Genomic DNA, 18,003 nt, shown 5'->3' with positions numbered 1-18,003 from the left:
AAACTTGGACAGTTGTTGCGTTTCTTTATTAAAACGTGATCGAAATTGGCATTGCACACTCAACACAGACCAGCTCACATGAAATTGTAAGACACAAAATGCTTTCTCCTCAGCACAGGTAACCATTTTACTACTGGTCGGTCTGCCACCTGGTGGTAGAATTATGAACTATTGAGCCCATTCTATAATAATGAAAAAGTATGTGTGAATGTATTTCATTCTATTTTCAATCACTCGTAAAGTTATATTTCTTATGGAACGTTTTATCGTTCAAATCAACTTGAAAGATCCTGTATATGTGTACCATTTAACAAATGAAAGTTGGGTTTTAATTGTAAATGCATTGCTTACTTACGGAAGCACCAAAGGAGCCGATTTCCAGTCACTACCAAATCTCTTCTTTGAATATTTTTTATCACACATTTGTGAAGAGTCACGTAATGTTTTCTCCATAACATCTTGAACAGGTACCAAAGCTACAATGAAAGAAAATTACTACATTACAATATGATCAAGTTAATTTAGAATTAAACAAACACAAGATATGGATCATGGTTCTTGCAATAAAATAAGGAGCGAATGCAGAATATAGAGAATGTCTCCAATTTCGTTAATATTTGGTATACTAACTAAATCTGGCCTTCTAATCACGAATCTGTTGTTAAAATGAGGAGGTTACCTCAGGAAATCGCTAAAAAAGCCGACATAAGTGGAATTTTTTTTATAGCTGCATCGCATCGTTTTGCGAACAAAATTTTTAAATATGCTTGCCGAACCTAACCTATTTTCCTGTAGTTTATGGTTATTACAAGCATAAGAAAACAGTTTTTCATTGTGACATTTCAGGAGAACAGTAAACTACAGGAAAATAATTCTACAATGCAAGCAATGCGTACATACAAGAAAAACTATTAACCTAACCTAACCTTACCGGAAATGGTTTGTGGGGCTATCCGTCAATGGTTTGTGGGGCTACCCGTGCATGGTTCATGTACTGATTAGGAGGCCAAAATTAGTTAATATACCAAATAATAACGAAATTGAAGATAGTTTCTTGCCCTAATCTTACCGTAAATAGTTTTGTGGGGACATCAGTTAAATCTTTGCCGAACGTCACTTGTTCATACCATCAAACATGGTTGTTGTTATGTTTATGTATGGAGAATGATTGTGGTAATGAAGAACGTAATTTTGCAACATATATAGACGTAAGTGTACAATTTTTACACGTGACCCCCACATCTCAACTACAGATATGTTACCAGGACTGCATATTTAGTGAGTGTAAGAAGTAGGAATGGAATTGTATACATTCTCTATATTCTACATTCATAACTAAAATAATGTATCACTTCTAAAATTCACACACTGGAAAAAACAGACAGAAACTTCTATCTAGAATTAAAGCCAAACTAATAACATCCTGAAAACTTTGATGGTTCAAATTATGCTACAGTTCTTCATAGTACAAATTCTTGCAATGCCAGAGCAAATTTGTGCACCTAACAGCAAAAGAAACAGTAGGTGCATTGTCCATCACCATTTTCATTCAGTCTGTTTCCCACTTTTTCTTGGTCTTTAACGTTTTTCCAATACACCGTTTTTATTAATGAAGATTAACCCTCCCCCCTTTCAAATTCTGGCTCTGTGCCTGCCCTGGCTGCACCCGTAATGTGATAAACAAAATATTTTCTGTAATGTTCTAAAATCGGAGAATCACACACACGGAAATGGTATGGTAGACAAATTTTTAGTCATAAATCTGATATTGTTTAAAATGTTTAATAAAGAATGCTGTGTAAGGTGTGCTTCATGTGGATGATTGCTCAGTCGCCAGTCTCCCTTCCTCAGAGTTGCAGTGCACTAATTTTTAATGTGGTTCTGGTGATATTTTATCTGTGATGTTTCTTTATTACGTGTCACTATTGTAAACTGACAAACTTGATTTCGATTTTATTTTTTATGTTTGTGAAATATTTTGCATGGCTTATGAAGATTAAGTTGTTTTTAGCTCGGGGGGAAATGTGTCTATACGTCTGTTACCTTAAGCCAGCCCCTGCAAACAGGGACAGTAGTGGCAGCCAATGAAATGGCTGGACAGTAGGGTTATAAACGAGGACAGTAATGGCTTCCATTTTAATGTTCTAGTGGCAGCCAGTAGCCATTTTTTTTGTGTGTGGACGTGGTGAGTGCAACAGTCAGAGGATGTGTGAGAAAATGAAGGTGGTTGATGAAGAGTACGAGGAAGCTGTTGATGAGGCTGTAAGTGATATTGTACATTGTTTAAGTGAAGAGCTTCAAGAAATAGTAACCAAAGAGAGGGCGTGCTGGGTTAAAGACTGGGTGTGTCGTAGAGCTCAGCTGGGAGCTTCGTCTACAATACTGCGGGAACTTGCCAAGGAGGATCCTCTGGAATACAAGAGAATTATGAGAATGAGTGTGGGGCAATTTAACGAACTGTGTAATTTAATTGAACACAAAATATCAAAAACAGATATGCTAATGAGAAACGCAGTTCCTGCCCGTCCAAAACTAGAGGTTGCCTTACGATTTTTAGCTACTGGTGACAAGTTACCGAACGCAATCATGTTTCGAATACCAGCCAACACCATTTCTAGTTTTATGCCAGAAGTACTTACAGCAATAACGACAGCATTACAAGAATATATGAAGATAAGATCTCACAAGTTATTGCTTGCTAACTTGTTAATTTATAGTATAGGGTAGTAGAAAAATTAAGACTGGGCCTGTCTTTTGTATCATCTAATAAACATTTCTAAAAAGAGTAGCAATTTCTTAGTAAGACTGGTGAGTTGAAAGTAAATAAGTGCAGAAATGTGCATATCTTTTTAGGGGTTGTCATTCCCAACAACTATGCTAACCATAAAAGAGGTGATTCAACAAAAAATATCAATTTTCGTTAGTACAATTTATTATTAAATTGAATGTTAATTATAATGATTTGTAAAATACACAAAACAAAATTTGTTTGTCAGGTAATGTCATTTCAATGTAAATTTCTGTAAATAAAATCTCCTTCAGCTATAAATTTGTTTTGAATACTATCATCGTCATCAGAATTACCGACGTAGGACGAGGCTCCAGATAACTTCGGAGAAGGTGAAGGTCGTGGGGATTCCAACAATTGCAATCTCTCTTTTGTTAGCACAGATTGAATTATGTCCTGGCAAGTAAGTCGGTTCCTCATGGGAAAGTCCCTCAACTGAGCTGCAACATATTTTCCAAATACTTCAACCTCATCGGGCTGGACTTTGTTTGAAGTTGACGGGCAACTCTCAGTTATTTTTTGTAATTTTGCAATCGCACCCTCAACTTTAGATAACTGGCTTACACGCCGTTTTTTGGGATTAGGTGTGTGAAAAGTAGGCACAACTGGGGGTTGTGATGAATCCTCTTCAATCGATTTGTCGACATTCTGTTCACTGTCAACAGTTTGATTTTCAGATTCGCCAATTTCTTCATCCATCCCATCATCCTTAGCGCTGGTAGCTGGTTGAACCTGAAATTAAAAGGCAACCAATAATTTACCGAACTCACAACTCTCTATGTTTGTGTAAATGTGTACGCACTTGCAAATTTTAGTTTGTAACTAATATTTCTTTTTTAGGTTCCGCAAACATCAGAGGAATGGGTGGAAATACAACAAAATTTTGAAACAAAATGGCATTTTCCTTTATGTTGTGGTGCTATTGACAGAAAGCATGTGGCCACAAAACGTCCGCCTGGGAGTTGCTCTGAGTTTTACAACTACAAAGGAGGTTAGATCGTTATACTTTTGGCATTGGTAGATGCTGATTGTAAATTTCTATACATATGTGGGAAACCAATGGAAGAGCCAATGACACAAGTGTATTCCGGTTGTCTTCGCTTAAATCAGCTATAGACAATAGTAAGCTAAATTTTCCTAATGACTACTTTATTTTGGGGGATGACATGTTCCCTTTGTCACCGAACTTAATGAAGCCCTTTTCGAAAAGAAATTTGACATTATTGGAACGTATATTCAACTATCGTTTATCGCGTGTACGCAGAGTGGTGGAAAACGCGTTTGGTATAATAGCAGCCAGATTTAGAATCTTTGGAAAAGAAATAGAAATTGATTTAGAAACTGCAGATCTGATTGTACAATGTACCTGTACTCTCCACAACTGGTTGCGAACTCCGTCACCAGCAACGTACTTTGAAAGACGATGGGTTGACCATGAAGACACTGACACAGGAGTTTTTCACTCCGGCCAGTGGCGTTCCACTTGGATAGAACTACAGTCATTGAGAGGAGCTCGCTCAACAAACACATATTCAAAAAGAGCTTCGGAAACAAGAAAGAAACTGGCTGAGTACTTCAGCGGAGAAGGACGAGTGTGCAGATGAAGGCTATTGGCATGTAATCAGTGGCACAGCAAATGTACTTACGCCCTACTTTGTTATTGACGAACTCTGTAAAAATCAAATGTTCTTAATATCTTACTAGTGTTATTGGTCAGTAAATCACAAAATTAGTTTAAAATGTTAATAGTTCATAACACTAACAAGATTGCAAAATGTTTTAAAACACAATGGGTCCGTAGTCTTTTGATATAGTCTAGTATCGTATTAAATTACATATTCAGCTGATTGTTTTTTCTTTTTTTTAAATAATTGTTATTAGGTATCCTTTTTCTCTGTATGTTTACAAATATGTTTGTTGATTCTGTTTCTATTTTGGCAACTAAGAAATTATATGACCTAACCTACCTTGGCACACAGTTTTGACCTAACATACTCTTCCGTAATGATTAAAAAATCAATCTTACCAAATTCGACGACTACATCTCTCAAGAAACTGTCGGCTGCAGTGAACCATGGTAGTTTCGGTACATAGACGTCATCAGTGCCCTCCACTTGCTTTTGATTCACTCACTTTCAGGAGTTCACCTCTGTACGCGGCCTTTATAGCCTTTATACAGGCTGTCAAAAAACTCAAGTCGAGAACTTCAACCCCTAGTCCTGTCAATTCACCCTTTAACTTTATCATTGAACTCTCTCTCTTTGCCTTGTTCGCATAATCAGAATGATGAATGTTCCATAATATTTCATAGTTTATGTAAGTTTCTAAAAATGTACCGACATTGTCCGCACTCCATTTTACACTAGCAGTTGGTTTTGTCTTCGCTTCTTCAGATTTTGAACACATTTCCGGTGTGAAATTTCACAACAAAAGTAAATACGAAAGTAATCACAAAAGTAGTTCCTCCCTCAACAGAGTCTGATGCTCTACTGGCGGCCAGTACCTTTTAAGACACGTCCAATAATGGCTGCCATTACGTCACGTGACCCTGTTACTGGCCCTCTGGTGTCCATTAAACTCAAACCTGCTTGAGTTTGGTGGCCGCCAGTAGCCTACTGGACGTTGAAGCGGACAGTACAGGGATAATTAATAGCGACCATTACTGGCTAGTACTACTGGCCGCCACTACTGCCCCGGTAAAAATTTACTATCCTTCGGACACCTCTAATTTTTTCGTTTCATCAATTTTTGACATTCGTACTTACGTATCTGCTTCGCGGAACATTCCTGAAGGTGTAGAACATCTAGAAATTGCAAAATAAGCGAAAATAAGGCGTTAGTTTTCGGAATGGAAACTGTCGATTTTCAATTTTTTTCGTTTCACAACCAAATATATATATTCCTGATACTACCACGTGCCAATGGTTCGTGGGGCTAGCGTCAATGGTTCGTGGGGCTAGTGCCAATGGTTCTTGGGGCTAGCGCCAATGGTTCTTGGGGCTAGCACAGGCGCGGAGCGTCCATGTAAGCCGTGTAAGCCGGGCTTACACTTTATTAATTCTAGTAACATGTATGTAATTATATGGCAAAATTCGTAAAAACTTCAAAGTTCATCTCGGCCTGATACCAGTCTTCGAGATCCTGTTTGTTAGATTGCAACACTTCACACCAGATGGCACATGAGAACTCCCGCCTTTTGCTTGGGGAAAGTTGTAAGCAGTCTGAATGTTGCCTTACAAATTTCTGACCGCGAAGGAGCAGTCCCTACCGTCGCCCACCGTATCTGGAAGGAGAAGAACGAGGAATATAGGGAGAAGAGCGCGTCGAAACCCTAGGTGTGTAAACCTACGGGCAGAGGCTTACAGCAGCGTTGCAAACCTCATGTTTAGAAAAAGTGTTGTTCATGGACGTCCGCAGTATTTCTTTCCACCAGGGAGGATTAAGCAAAGTATTTTTTCAGGGGTTAGGGTAAACTAGGTATATTTCCCTTCTCAAAATATACTAATTCAAATTGAAGTTAACATTTTTCTGCAACGCCCTTACAATAATTAACAATTTGATGTGACTGAAATGAAATTATATGTGTGAAAATGGTTGACATTCATTTTTCAGGAAGTGCCTCCTCCCCTTGCCCCTTCTGGACATCCATGGTGTCGTTTAAACTCCGAAATTATTCTACATACTACTAAATTCTTCTGGGATTTTCATATTATAAATATTAATTTATAACAAAAACAAATATAAATTTGAATGGTTCAACCAACGACATGGGTTCCACGTTATGTGAAAAGTTTGAGAAAATTCAACCACAACGAAAAGCGGCCCTGTTGTTTTATTTATATCTTATATATTTTATGTTATGTATTTGCTTGTACGTGTGTAAGGGCAAAAATATGTATGTGTGAGTGTGAGTGTGTGTGTCCGTATCTATAGGTTAGATTACCTTTCTTATATGTAATTTCTCTTTGTATTTTTTTATTTCTCTGTAATTTTTTATATTTTTTTCTCTTCCTTTTTTTTTTTTCAATATGTTAATTATTTTCATATTCAATTTTTTTTGTAAACATGGTCAAGTGGAAGAAAAGGCTCCACAGCCTTAACTTCGCCATGTAAAAGAAGACGAAATAAATAAATAAATAAATAAAATAAATAAACTTACAAACGACTTTTTAAACTTGTGCGAGATTTAGCACCATTATGCTTGGGTTGGCTTCACTGAATACGCGTCAGCGATACACAGGTCCTGTAAGAGGAGGGGCTTCAGCGTTGGCGGGTATGAATGGTTGACTGTAAAGGAAATTTGAGCCGGTGGTGCTTCAAGGAGGGTTTTTTTTTCCAGGAACAGGGAATTCTGAAGCAAAAAACTAACAGGAAGGGGAAAAGGAGAAACCTAGAAATGAGCGGGTACGGGAAAACTAGATACACATTGATGTGCTAAATTCTTGTTGTTTCTGTTTTTCGCTTGTAGGAGAGCATAAACATTAGACATATTAAGACTCTGTTTTCCGTTTATGTATGAACTCAGCTGGTAATAATTGAGCTAAAAAGTGAAATAAATAAGTAAATAAATAAATAAATGTTAATGAAAACTGAAGATTGAACCAATTTTACAAATTTCATGTCAAATGTGAACCAAATATTATTAATTACATAGTCCGTGATTCAAACACTCTTCGAACAACGTACGAAAAGCCTGTTTTGATCTTTTAGGTGCTAGATTTGCTTTTACACTATCCTAAGAAAACACTTACATGTCCTTTGATAGAAATTTCTGGATATATCCCTACAATTTGTGAGCATTTCTTTTATATTTTATATTGTATTTTTTTTTTTTTACTAAATATAGGGAATTTTAAGGCAAGAGAGGGAATTTATTTATATCCGAAAGGGATATTCCCCTCACAGTCCGAAAGATCACTGCTTTGAGCAGTGACCGATTTTGGATCTGGTTTCTTTTTGTTTCCCCCTTCTTGCTGTGTGTTTGTTAAAGTCTCGAGGTATTGCTTTTGCGAATTCCATCTATTGAAAAGCGGACTGTCGTCCCTGTGCTGTGGTGTGATACAGTAGTGAAGTGCATTATGTAATAAATTGAGTGTGATTGTGCGGTGGGGTGGAGAACTTGTTGAAGACGCCGTTGTCCAGCAAGGATTTTGCTGCCAAGAAGAAACTTGTGGATATAGGTAGGCCCACCCCTTCCTTCTCTAGCAGACATAGTAACAGAAACGAAAAATAAAGTGCGCCGATTTTGCGATTCATGATACGGAGCTCATACTTGGTTATGCGGTTGTAAAAAGTATTCAGCACTTTTCTGTTTCCTTCTGTTTTCGTTTGTTTATTATTATTATTATTCATTTTATCTAACTTTGCATATTTTACGTTACTCATTGTGATAGGAATAACACTGACTTAATTATCAGATATCCAGAATTTTTAATTTGGTGAAAAATTCCAGGGAAGTGTTCTGAAAAAATTGGGGGGGGGGGGCGGGGGTCGATGTGTGTGGATAAATCACTAACCATGTCAGCCCAAAAATAAGCACAACGGGAAATAACCTTCATCATGATAGGCTTACACTGTTGGAAAGGTCACGCTCCGCCACTGGGCTAGCATCAATGGTTCGTGGGGCTAGTGTCAATGGTTCGCAATTATTTCCAATATCTAGATCCTGATACTAACACGACACCAAATTTTAACTATGTTTCCTAACCTATCAGTACACAAGGTTGCAAAAATGTTGTTCGATAAGTGAGACCCGCGATTTTCGGGGGACCAGAACGAGATGCCGCTAGTGTTGCTGACCCATGCCACGCCCACCTCCTCCTAGCAGACGACGTCCGATTTCCACATCAGAGGCGAAATTCCAGCTCTATTGTGTGGATACTTTTTGCTTAGAATTTTCTTTGTATGTAGAATTTGTTTTTCTTTCTTTCTTTATGTGTTGTTTTAGAGAAGTTTCTTGCTTTTTTTTTTGTACTGGCTCACACCACCTATGCTTTGCTGTTTCTAGCAATCGTTACTGTTATTTTTGATCCTACTTCCCGGGTCTTCTTGTCTAATCTGTTCGCCGGACTTCATACGCATTTCATTTCGCACTGCGTGGTGTCAAATTGAATATCATCCATTCTTGTCTCGACGCCAGGGGTCCCGGGTTCGAATCCGGCCTGGGCGTGGATGTTTGTCAGTGTCCATTCATCATATCATCACTCATCCCCATCTTCGCAAATTTGCTAAAAGTAGCACAAAAAGCGAAGTAAAATAAAGCAAATCAATCAATCAATCAAACCATTCTTGTCTCTACCTCTCTAGGTTAGACGCAACGATGATGATAATGAATATGGTAGTTGGTTTGATTGATTGATTGATTTCCTTTATTTTACTTGACTTCGCCTTTTGTGCCACTTTAAATATCGTAGTTGGCCCCTGCTACTAGGCAAATTGTCCATCACCATGTTCATTGTCTTTGTTATATGCAACGAGAACTTCTAGAATTAGCAGCAAAACACCAAACAAGCAACTGTTAATCTCTGCACCACAATATGTAAAAGTTGATTTCCTTAAAAGCGCATGTGATGGAAGAGAAAAATCAATGAAAATAGTAATAGGTGTGCGGGGCAGAATTTTTTGGGTCGGGACGGGAAAAATTTTAAGTCCCGACGTTCGGGACGGGGAAAAATTCGCAATTTCCCGACAAAGTCGGGAAGTTTTCGGGACGGGAAATGTTCAAAATTTCCCGAAGGTCTGGAAATCTCGAATTCTGCACGTCATATCCACTTTAAGTGATTATTTTTGCAATTCTGGTACAAAAACTAGCATTTTCCGATAAGTTCCAGACACTTAGAATGCAGAAAACGTCGAGAATTAACGACTTTTTAAAATGACTATTCGGGCCGCAGTCGAGGTCGGGACGGGAATTTTTTTCCCGGTCGGGATCCCGCACACCCCTAGAAAATAGTTCTGGACGATTTGCCGAGAAATACTTCATTATGTATATTGTACGGACAACGAAGTTAGAAATAAGGTGTGTTTTATACAGCGTATAAATCTGCAGTGGTATCGTCGTCGCCTTATAGTCAAGGGATCCCGGATTCGATATCAGGTAGAGTCACATAGTGGTTCGGATCCCACTTTAGGTCCAGTCTCGATTAACCTTACTGTGCATAAAGTGGACTTGAAACACCCCAACTCAATCAAAAAACCATGTAAAGGACAATACCGTATATGTGAAAGGCCGTCCGCAGATTTTTTTTCTCAGGGGGCAGCAGTGCTTATAGTGGAAGAAACATGGAGTGATTTTCCCAGGTAAGAGAATTCTCAAAAATCATCCCCCGCATACTAGGATAATTTGCATAAGTACTAATCTGTCTTTCACGGCCCCCTCGTCCATGTTTTCACGCTACATTTCCTCCATTTAAATTATATGATGTGTTTCCAGATATCTCACGGGGGGCGGGGGCACGTGCTCCTCTGGCCCCCCTCTGTGGACGCCCTTGAACATGTGTGTGCTTCAGAAAGTTTACTTATCTTCTCATGTCTCATTTTGTATTTCTCAGTACCGAAAACTACGTTGTGCAGTTTTTGCCCTTGTGCGAAGAAAGGGTTGCAACCACTCGCGGGGCACGATACGGGCATCTCGCTTAGTTCACATCCTGACGTTCTTCAAGTGATAAGAACAGAAAACGCAGATGGAATGAGACACACATATTCAACGCAGAAGGTAAGGAGTAAATGAAAGTCTTGCAAACTAATTATTTTCCCGTTTCCGTGCGAGAATCGGGAGAGTCCCCTTTTTTTGCTTCGACCTTCAGAAGCGGCGTGAGAAATTTTTCATTGCTTGCTTGAACAGGATATACCGTATTTCTTCGAATCCAAGGCGCACTTTTTTGTTTTCGGGTTTTAGGTTCTCCTTAGATTCGATGATGCCTTGGATCCAAGTATATATGTATAAATACACCACGATATTAGTGTAATTAGTGTATTTGCCAATTTCAATAATCAAGCTTTTTCCTGGATATTTTACTCAAACTCTGAAATTTGGGGAACCCTGAATGTTTCAAATTCCGGATTTTTTTTCCTTTTTCTGAACCGGGATATTACCACTCTGTTTTTTTTTTTTTACGTTTTCCGGAGTTTTCCATTTTTCCGGATTTATTCCATTGCCAAATGAGCAACTGCAATGGAGTTACTATTTTAAGTAAAGGAACTTCGATCCAGTTACTTTTAAAAGATAAATTTCCAAACATCGAATTCAATGATGCAATATAGTCTATGGTTTACTCGAAGTCGAACGAAGGATGTCCCAAGTCGAAGCCCGATATAAACAGATCCGTCACAGAGACAAGCTGATATGTCAAATATTATCGTGCCTATGAACTCTTGGTAACAAAACTGCAAAAGATTGTGCAACACTTACCTCCGTTTTTGTCCTTCATCATTCCTATGGTCCCTCCTGTATAAATCACCAGAACATGCTTCTCTTTTTGTGATTTCAAACGTAGAGCTGAGCTCGATTTGGAAATTTCCTCTATCCTTTTCTGCGACTGTGACATTTTGTATTAACAGTGCTACAGTATATCTACTTTGTACAGCACCCTCCTTATCTTCTCTCCTCGATGAATGAACGACAACTGATGTCAGAGAAAGATGCGATCTAAGCCCACACTGAGATCACCTGACAATGAACTATGATATCGTGCGACAAGCGAACGGGAAAAGTTGGTCCCAAGAATAGGGCAAATGGCAGTGTTGCCACAATCTGTAAGCACAATTTCCCTTTCCAAGGGGTAAAATTTCCCTTTTTCGCCCATTTTTTCCCTTCATTTAAAGAATTATTATTATTATTATTATTAATAATAATAATTAAATATTATCGTTGACCCATGTTCGTATGTATGTATAAAATGTTAATCAATTTAACTTTAAATGCTACGACGCCAGGGGTACCGTGTTCGAATCCCGGCCTGGGCATGGCTGTTTGTGAGTGTCCATTCATAAATTTCATCATATCATTACTCATCCCCATCTTTGCAATTAGCCAAAAGTGGCAGAAAAGCGAAGTAAAATAAACCAAATCAATAAACAATAAAAATCAATAACTTTTAAATGTTTTTTGGAAGATTTAGATTTTATTTCTAAATCAAGCTAATTTTTTTGTTTTGAGATGAAAGCTTGGCAACTGAAGATTTTCATTAGTAAAAAGCAAAACACACAAACAGAGATTGGATTTAGGGAGGCCAAATGCCCATTGTCTTCATCACACCATCAGAAGAAAATTAAAAATATTCTACACAAAATGCTGTTCTAGTAAGGCGCACATATGCAGAGTTTGTGTGGAAAATCACATTTTTGCCTCCTCATAAAAATGTTAAGTTTGGCGCATGGATATACGCGTTTTATTAAAAAAAAAAATATATATAGTACATACCTGAGCAAATGTTATATTCTGGTAAATTTCACATATTAGGTGGAAACTTCTAAAGCCCCTATCACACGGAACTGGATTTCTAGTTGGAATGCCCTAGTTGGCGATGAACTGACTCTCTGGGTAGTAATCATGGCCGCCTGGCTGACTGCTTGACTGGTTTTGAGGAATAGGACATGTTCTAATTGCTACTAACTTTTTCGACTAGATTCTGTGGAACAGCCAATCAGAGCAAAGTTTGGCCATGTGAAGATAATCTGTGAGTTTGTAAAGTAGCCTTTTTTTGTCTGTGGCTTCCGAGTGCATACAACACGAAAGGCATGTTTACAATTGAAAAAGCTAAAATATTCTTCCATACGTGTATAGTAAACGTTGTAAAGTATGTATTTTATCAGCGCCGTTCTTCTCTACCTAAAACCATTTAATGCGATGAGATATTTTTCTCGGTTGGATAGTTATCGTATTTTAAAAGTGTGAAGTGATACGTTGTTTACATCTCGCGCGGCCGCCATTATGGGAACGAAAGACTATCGATAAGTACGGTATAACAAGTACCGTGTGAGGCGAAAACTAGCAAATGGGTAGCCAGTCCAGCGTCAACTAGAGCATTCCAACTAGAAATCCAGTTCCGTGTGATAGGGGCTTACAAGACAGCAAGTTTTTTATTAAAATTTAATCCATTGTTGGTCACTTCTTGCCACTCTGCACGGAATTTTTTAACTTGTTTCCGCAGTGTTTTTTCATCTTCCGATAATTCTCCACGACGTTTTCTAATATATTCTGGAGTTGCAGATAGTTGCCTTTGCTTCCCTTGTTCTCGCGTCGTCCAAGACGGGCACAGCCTTCCACCAAGCACTCGCACACGACGAATAACCCACCCAGTGTCCAATGAAGACTGAAGTAAAGATAGGTTTGCGACAAAGATAACTTTATGGTTTGCACGTGTAGTGTTTGAGGCAAAATTCAGAGAACCGGGGAAAGCTTAAATAAACAATACCCTCGGACTCCCACTCCCATTAGGCTGAATGGCCAAAGACCTCCGGCCCCAAACGGTAGCCACATGTGGGTGAACCCAAAATTCCACCCTTTCTCTGAGAACGAAGTATACGACAAAATAAAAAAAATAATAAGTTCTCATTTTCAAAACTGGAATCTGTTATAATGTTTAATATAATTAATGTTTAGTCTGTCTTCAAATTTCCCTGAAAATTCGCTATTTTTCATCGAATTTCCCTTTTCCCTTTTCACTTAAAATTAGCTCCAAATTTACCTTCAAAAAGGGAAATTTCCCTTCATGTGGCAACACTGGCAAATGGAAGTCCTGCATCTTTGTTTTTCACGTTTTCCTTACTTCCGGGAGAGTCCCGTTTTTTGGCAAAGCCTACTTCGCTGTTTCATCACCTCTTTTACAAACCCTGTCTTGATGTGTACTAAACAGGGGCGTATCTAAGGAGGGTCCGGACACCTCCCCCCGAAAATTCCACCCCGTAGTGCAATGTTAGGAAATTATGCACATATCATCTTCTGATGCGAAAATGGTGCTCATATTTACTCCAAGTAAAGAGAAGTCTGATGTAAACAAAACTCACTGCTCTTTGTGCACTAAAATTGAGTTTGTTTTGCAGTCCACTTTATGCACAGAAACATAGACGTCCGGAATTGGGGCCACGCCCCCCCCCCCACGGAAAATGAATATTACCTCTAAAATATATGTATTTCACTCATAATTTCATTTCAGTGACAGTAATTTAAGTTAATTATTGTAAGGGTGTTGAAGGAACATGACAATTTCAGACTAAAGCCTTGTTTTTTGAGAAGGCATCGCTATTATGGGGGGAAATATGCCTCTTTTGCCCCCCCTGGGGAAAAAATTCCCTTGCTTGCCTCTCCTTAGAAAAAATCCTGCGGACGTCCATGCACAGAAAGGTAAATCGGGATTGGACCTATAGTTCAAAGTAACCACTATTTCTCCTTGTAATTAAAGGATCCCGTGTTTTGGTACCCGGCGGAGGCACATTGTGGTTCATTGATTGATTTAATATTATTTTACGTCGCTTTTCTGGTACCCTTGGCTAATCGCGACGATAAGGGTGAGTGATGATATGATGAAATTGATGAAGGGACACGCAAAAAAAAACACCCATACCTAGGCCGTGATTTGCTTGCCATGGCCCATCCTGCAAAAATGTAATTTTGTAAACCTATTAATGAAGAAAACAACTACATGAACTGGAAACTTTGCCACATTGTTGACTCTAGTCGGACATTATTGTTTAGCTTTCCACGAACTTCACAAATTATCAGTAATTATGACTCCAATACCAGCATCTAGTGCGTCTTGTGAGAGGAACTTGTGTAAACCTGTTGAGTTCAATAATAATAAATAAACAAATGAATAAAGCTACGGCAGAAGCACCATATGTAGAGCGTCTCAACTACCTTTTCTTATTAGCTGCAGAAAGAGAGGTTGCAAAAGTTGATTCGGATGCTGTAAAATTTGAGCTTCAAAAATTGAATTCGCCTATACTAGTAGGGCAAGTTTTCAATAATTTTGAAATTCAATATTTTTGTTCTATACCAGTGAACTACATAATTTGTATTCATGTCCAGATATTATTAGAATAATTAAATCAAGAAGACTTAGGTGGGCAGGCATTGTGGCACGAATGGGAGAGGAAAGAGGAGTTTACAGGATTCTTGTTGGGAAACCTGATGGTAAGAGACCTGTAGGAAGGCCAAGACGAAGATGGAGGGACAACGTTGTGATGGACCTAAGGGAAATCGGTAGGGATGGAAAAGAGTATATAGAACTTGCTCAAGATAGGGAAACATGGAAGGCCTGTGTTGCTGCAGCCATGAACCTTCGGGTTTAAGAAGGCTAGGGAGTTAGTTAGTAGTTAGTAGTTTGTTCTATACCAGTACTTTTCTGTTTCTCCTTAACACATTATGCTGTTAATTAATTAAATTTATTATGCTTTTTAATTGAATCGGTCACACGAACAACAAGTGGCGTGCCCAGGATTTTCGAAAGAGGGGGTTAGGCATACATTTTTTAGTAGTCAGCAGCCCTCATATTGCCATCCTTTCCTGCATGTGGTTCTTTTTTTAGGAATACTGGGCCAAAGGGGGGTTATAACTCCTACCAACCCCCTCCCCCCTGGGCACGCCACTGTAAACAACCTTATCCAACCAAAACCAAATGCCACACAAAAGCAAAACAATCAGTGATGTTGCTTTCTCTTGTGTGTTATTCCTCAAACAGGAAGTTCCAAGGTACAGAAAACTCTTCCATTTGTTCATAGAACATGTCACTACTATATTCCCCTAAGCCAAAAACACTTTTTCTTTTTAATTTAATATCTCTGCGAAAAAGCTAGTTACAACGTTGTTCGTGTGACCCATTCAATTAGCTACTGTTATTATACCTAAACTTTAACGCATTTCCAATGCAACATTTGGATTTGTGCAATTTGGTCCTACTCTTTCTATTAGCCTATTGGATAACAAGTTCTTGTTTGGATCATGTACTCCCTCTGTCCCATAATTATTGTCCGGTACACCTTTGTTTGTTGTCCCATAATCATTGGTAATCGGCTGAGCGGTATTTGTTGCTCGTTGCGATAAGGTCACGTTGTTCCTCTTCACAATCTTGAAGACTGATCTACTGTGTGCCTTTCCTCATGCGTGTGCTTTTCATCTGCCTCTTCGTCTGTAATTCCTGTACTACCATTTTGGCATACCGGACTATAATTATGGGACAGGGAAGGCGTCTCGTGAACGCATGCGGTGCATGCTGCTCATGCGTCACTGGTGGGGAAAAGGCCAGCTTGCTCTGCGACGACATTAATGAGCATTTCTACATTCTAATTTCTTCATATAGGAGAAGTATTTATTTTACACGAGAGCGCTCAACTAAGCTTAAGCCCCTATCACACGGAACTGGATTTCTATTTGGAATGCTCTAGTTGACGATGGACTGGCTACCCATTTGCTAGTTTTCGCCTCACACGGTACTTGTTTTACCGTACTTGTCGATAGTCTTTCGTTTCCATAATGGCGGCCGCGCGAGATGTAAACAACGTATCACTTCACACTTTTAAAATACGATAACTATCCAACCGAGAGGAATATCGCATCGCATTAAATGGTTTTAGGTAGAGAAGAACGGCGCTGATAAAATACGTACTTTACAACGTTTATTATACACGTATGGAAGAATATTTTAGCTTTTTCAATTGTAAACTTGCCTTTCGTGTTGTATGCACTCGGAAGCCACAGACAAAAAAAGGCTACTTTACAAACTCACAGAATATCTTCACATGGCCCAACTTTGCTCTGATTGGCTGTTCCACAGAATCTAGTCGAAGAAGTTAGTAGCAATTAGAACATGTCCTATTCCTCAAAACCAGTCAAGCAGTCAGCCAGGCGGCCATGATTACTACCCAGAAAGTTAGTTCATCGCCAACTAACTAGAAATCCAGTTCCGTGTGATAGGGGCTTTATATTACATTTCTTGGATCTGAAGTGAAAGAAAATAATAATGATTTTCCCACAATTGACGCATGCGTCACTTCAGAACAAAGAAATGTAATATAAGCTTAGTTCAGCGCTCTCGTGTAAAATAAATACTTCTCCCATATGAAGAAATTAGAGTGCCGGCCCCCGTGGCGGAGTGGTTAGCACATCGCGCTACAAAGCCAAGAGTCCCGGGTTCGAATCCCGGCCTGGGCATGAATATTTGTGAGTGTCCATTCATCAATTTCATCATATCATCACTCATCCCCAATCCCCATCTTCGCAAATCAGCCAAATTAGCACAAGAAGCGAAGTAAAATAAAGCAAATCAACATGAATGTCGCACAGCAAGCTGTCCTTTTCCCCACAATGGACATTTCCACTCAATTTTTTTTACAACAATTTTAAAAACTACACCCTGGAAAAATGACCCCTGCAAGTTCTCGAATTTCTCTGCGTCCAGTTTAAGGTAGAAAAGAGACTTCAAAAGTTACAAGGCTAGCGTTGCGCTGAAAACACGCCGCCGCCATGTTACTACGTCACTCCTTAGGGAGAGCTCGTTTGTCGTCTGCTTCGAGCGTCAAGTTCCGGATGGGTAGCCCATGGTGAGCGAACACGTGCAGCAGTTTTACAAATCTGTACAGATTTAAATAATGGAAGAAGGAGCGATAGGAGAAAGGAAAGCTATGCTTTGTAATGATCATTCTTCTATGAAATATCCGTGCTGCTCACGTGCAAGATGAATGAAAGGGTTCAGCTGCGTGTGTGTTCTCAGGCCATGCGAAAAATATTGCTTATAAAATTGGTTGCTGACCAGACAAAACAATAAAGGGGGAACCCCCGAATGTTACCAAACCTCCACCCGTATGCATTCGAGGGCATACGCTTTGTCCCAGTGCCTCTGTGAATAAACTGGGACTTCTTTTGCTCGAATTACGGTTCCCCCGTTATTGTTTTGCTCTACCACTTTATTAAATTTTCCATTACAATATTTGAAAGTATACAAGAAAATAACATTACTACATACATGAAATGATTACATAAAATAGTGTATGGACACAGTATTACAGTACACAATTATTTCTTCGTGAGATGGAGATTCTGTATGAAAGTGTTTGCAGTTTATTGTAGTTTGGTATGGCTGTAAGTACCGGATTCTGTGGTACCAGAATCTAAGAAATTGAGGATTTGTATGGCTCGAGTGCTCTATTTAATATAGTTGGTTTTTAAAGGTATGATTAGGCTCCTGGACCAGCCACCGAGAGAGGGTGAGTTGATGGTT

General features: G+C 38.9%; 1 protein-coding gene across 1 annotated transcript in view; it reads right to left on the bottom strand.

Annotated features, from left to right (window-relative positions):
* The window catches only part of LOC145999949 (L-asparaginase-like), a 28,669-nt gene extending 17,173 nt beyond the window's left edge, over positions 1-11,496 (bottom strand). Inside the window, exons 1-2 of the mRNA XM_083137235.1 lie at positions 11,199-11,496; positions 356-476 (exon numbers count right to left, since the gene is read on the bottom strand). Of these exons, the coding sequence (XP_082993361.1) occupies positions 356-476; positions 11,199-11,334 (257 nt within the window). The 5' untranslated portion in view covers positions 11,335-11,496. The remainder of the gene's footprint in view (positions 1-355; positions 477-11,198) is intronic.
* Between the last annotated feature and the right edge of the window lie 6,507 nt (positions 11,497-18,003).

The sequence above is a fragment of the Lepisma saccharinum genome, chromosome 16, assembly GCF_977018435.1.
Source record: "Lepisma saccharinum chromosome 16, izLepSacc3.1, whole genome shotgun sequence".
In the NCBI taxonomy this organism is placed as follows: Eukaryota; Metazoa; Arthropoda; class Insecta; order Zygentoma; family Lepismatidae; genus Lepisma; species Lepisma saccharinum.
The sequence above is the reverse complement of the archived record's forward strand: the minus strand, read 5'-3'. Positions and strand labels throughout refer to the sequence as shown.